Consider the following 2,398-nt stretch of genomic DNA (forward strand, 5'->3'; position numbering starts at 1 on the left):
GTGGGTGGGGGAGGGTAGGGAACATGATTTTGATGTTTCCGAGGCTCAGGCAGTTGTTGGCTTCGCACATGGAAAGGTGCAATTCTTCCAGGGCTGGTCAGCACCTCGCGGCCCCAACCCACCAGTATCTGCTGCCCGGCACGGCGTCGCAGGCGGCCAGGCTGGCCAGGCTGTGGGCCAGGTGGCTGTGCTGCGCAGCCGTGTTGGAGAGCAGCGCGCTGCCGATCGCATGCTGTTTTCCGTGAAGGGAGTTGGGGGTGGGCAAGGAGATTTTTTAGGCGGGGGTTGGTGGGCAGAGAGGACGGAATTCGCGAGGCACTCCCATGCCTGGACACACTCTACCTGTCTGCTGGTAATTCCAGCCGACGCCGACTGGATGCCGGCGCCGGCTGCCCCCTCCGGCCGGCCGCGGCTGCCCTGCGCTGCGTGCATGACGCCGCGCGCCTTGCCCCGGTGTTGGCGACGTGCTCCCCGCTCGTGTCGTGCCCTGTAAGACACCGCTGCATATGCACCCGACCTCAAACTCCCACCCCATCCTCCCCTCACCTGCACCAAAGGAACATCCTCCTCCTCCACCCGCCGCACCCCGTCCGCGTCCAGCGCCCGCCGCGCCCGCCAGTAGCTTCCCAGCAGCTTCTCCCGCCCCAGCAGCATCTCTTCGCACGCCGTCGCCAGCACGCCGTCGATCGGCGGCGAGGGGCGCTCCTTATCCGCCGCCCCCGCCGCGCCGGCGCCGCAGCAGCGCCGCCGGGCGCCCTCTGCCCGCCCGGACTCTACGTCGCCGCCGCTGCTTTCCGCGGCCGCGGCAGCGCCCTCAGGGCCGCTCGACGGCGTTGGCTTGAAGAAAGCATCCATTACCGCCGCCCCCTGGTTCCAGACTAGCCACAGGAACGCCCTCCCGGTCCCCGTGTCCGATCCGATCCCCGTATGCGCGACCACGCGGCCGCGTGCGGCTGCTGCTGCCTCAAGCTCGACGCCCGGCGGCACGCTCCAGCCGCCCAGCTGCCGGCTCGGCGCCCACGGCACGGCCAGCCGCGCGGACAGCGCGAGCAGCCACTCGGGCGGCGCCGACTGCGGCCACCACCGAGCGGTCGCCGCGGCGAGCGCGCCGCCGCTGACTGTGCCGCCGGACGCGGCCCAGCCGTCGGCGCCGCCCGCGGCGTCGTCGCTGGGGTCGTCGCTCCTGAGCATCCTCGAGCGGCCACCGAGCAAACCCCCCAAGCTCCCGAAACCGGAGGACCCCGCCGCAGACCCGCCGCCGTCGGCGTGGCTGTTATAGCCGTAGGCCGGCGCGGGGCGGCCGGACTCGATTCGCTCGAGGCGCGAGGCGAGGCCGGGCAGCGCGCCGACGCGGCCGGCGCCCTGGTCCTCCTCCACCATGGCGGTCAGGCGGCGGACCTGTGGGGACAGATATTTTGGGGGAGCGGATATGTTGGGGAGCGGACCGGATACTTGTGGGCGGCGGGTCGGATGTTTTTGGGGCGGTTTTATAGGTTGTGGAAACGTCTGACGGGTCTTTCGCTCAAGTATACTGGCGGATGGTTTGTCGAGGTGGTTGGGCGATTGCTTTTATTTTGTGGGTGAGTGGGCGACGCGAAGTGCACGTTAAGAAGCCGCAGCCGACGCGTGCGCGGCGCGGGCAGCGGAGCCTGCGGCGCACCGCTGCGGAGTCGTGTTTGGGGTCTAGGGTTTATGTTCTCGGGTCATGAGGTTCATGGTGTTGGGTTGCCAGGTGGCTCAGGGGGGTAGGATCAGCCATCGAGGCCCGCAATTATTCATACATCATCCCTTCACCTGGCTTCTGAGCCCGCCGCCGCCCCGCAGCGGCCCCCTCCGCCTCGGCCGCTCCGCCGCCGCCGCGACCGCCGCCGCCGCCGTCTGCCCGAGCGGCGCGCCGCGGCTGTACCAGCAGCGCAGCCCCTGCGGCGCCGGCGGCCAGAGCGCCTGCAGGTTCGCGCCCACCGCGGCCGTGGCTAGCGCGTCGCAGCAGAGCAGCCACTGCTCCCCCTGCGCGTTGCGCACGAGCGCCGCCGCCGGCGGCGACACGCGCGCGCTGCCGGCGGCGGCGCGGTCGGATAGCTCGAGCTGGCGCCGGGCCCAGCCCGGCAGATGGGATTCGCGGGCCAATGCCGACTCTCCCGAAAACAGGAGCGTGAGGGTGTGGGTGCCGTGGTGTTCTAGGTCGGTACCCCGAGAGGCGAGGCCTGTCGTGCCAGGCTCGAGGAAAACAGACCCCACCGCCGCCAGCGGCCGCGCCGCCGCCGCGGCGGCCGCGGCCGCTGCGGCGGGCGCGGAGGGGGGCGGTTTGGCCGGCGCGGCGCGCGGCTCGAAGTTGAGGTGCAGCCGCAGCCCCGCCGCCGCCGCAGCGGCGCTCGTGGACAGCGCCGCGCCGCGCGCG

The 2,398-nt window shown here is 71.8% G+C and overlaps 1 protein-coding gene across 1 annotated transcript; it reads right to left on the reverse strand.

Moving 5' to 3' along the window:
* Nucleotides 1-97: 97 nt before the first annotated feature.
* Nucleotides 98-1,380, reverse strand: MNEG_16309 (hypothetical protein; the record flags this gene model as incomplete). Its single annotated transcript, XM_014035221.1, has 2 exons — nt 98-232; nt 547-1,380. 2 exons carry the CDS (start codon nt 1,378-1,380, stop codon nt 98-100), a joined length of 969 nt encoding a protein of 322 aa, XP_013890675.1.
* Between the last annotated feature and the right edge of the window lie 1,018 nt (nt 1,381-2,398).

This window comes from Monoraphidium neglectum (genome assembly GCF_000611645.1).
Source record: "Monoraphidium neglectum strain SAG 48.87 unplaced genomic scaffold scaffold06231, whole genome shotgun sequence".
In the NCBI taxonomy this organism is placed as follows: Eukaryota; Viridiplantae; Chlorophyta; class Chlorophyceae; order Sphaeropleales; family Selenastraceae; genus Monoraphidium; species Monoraphidium neglectum.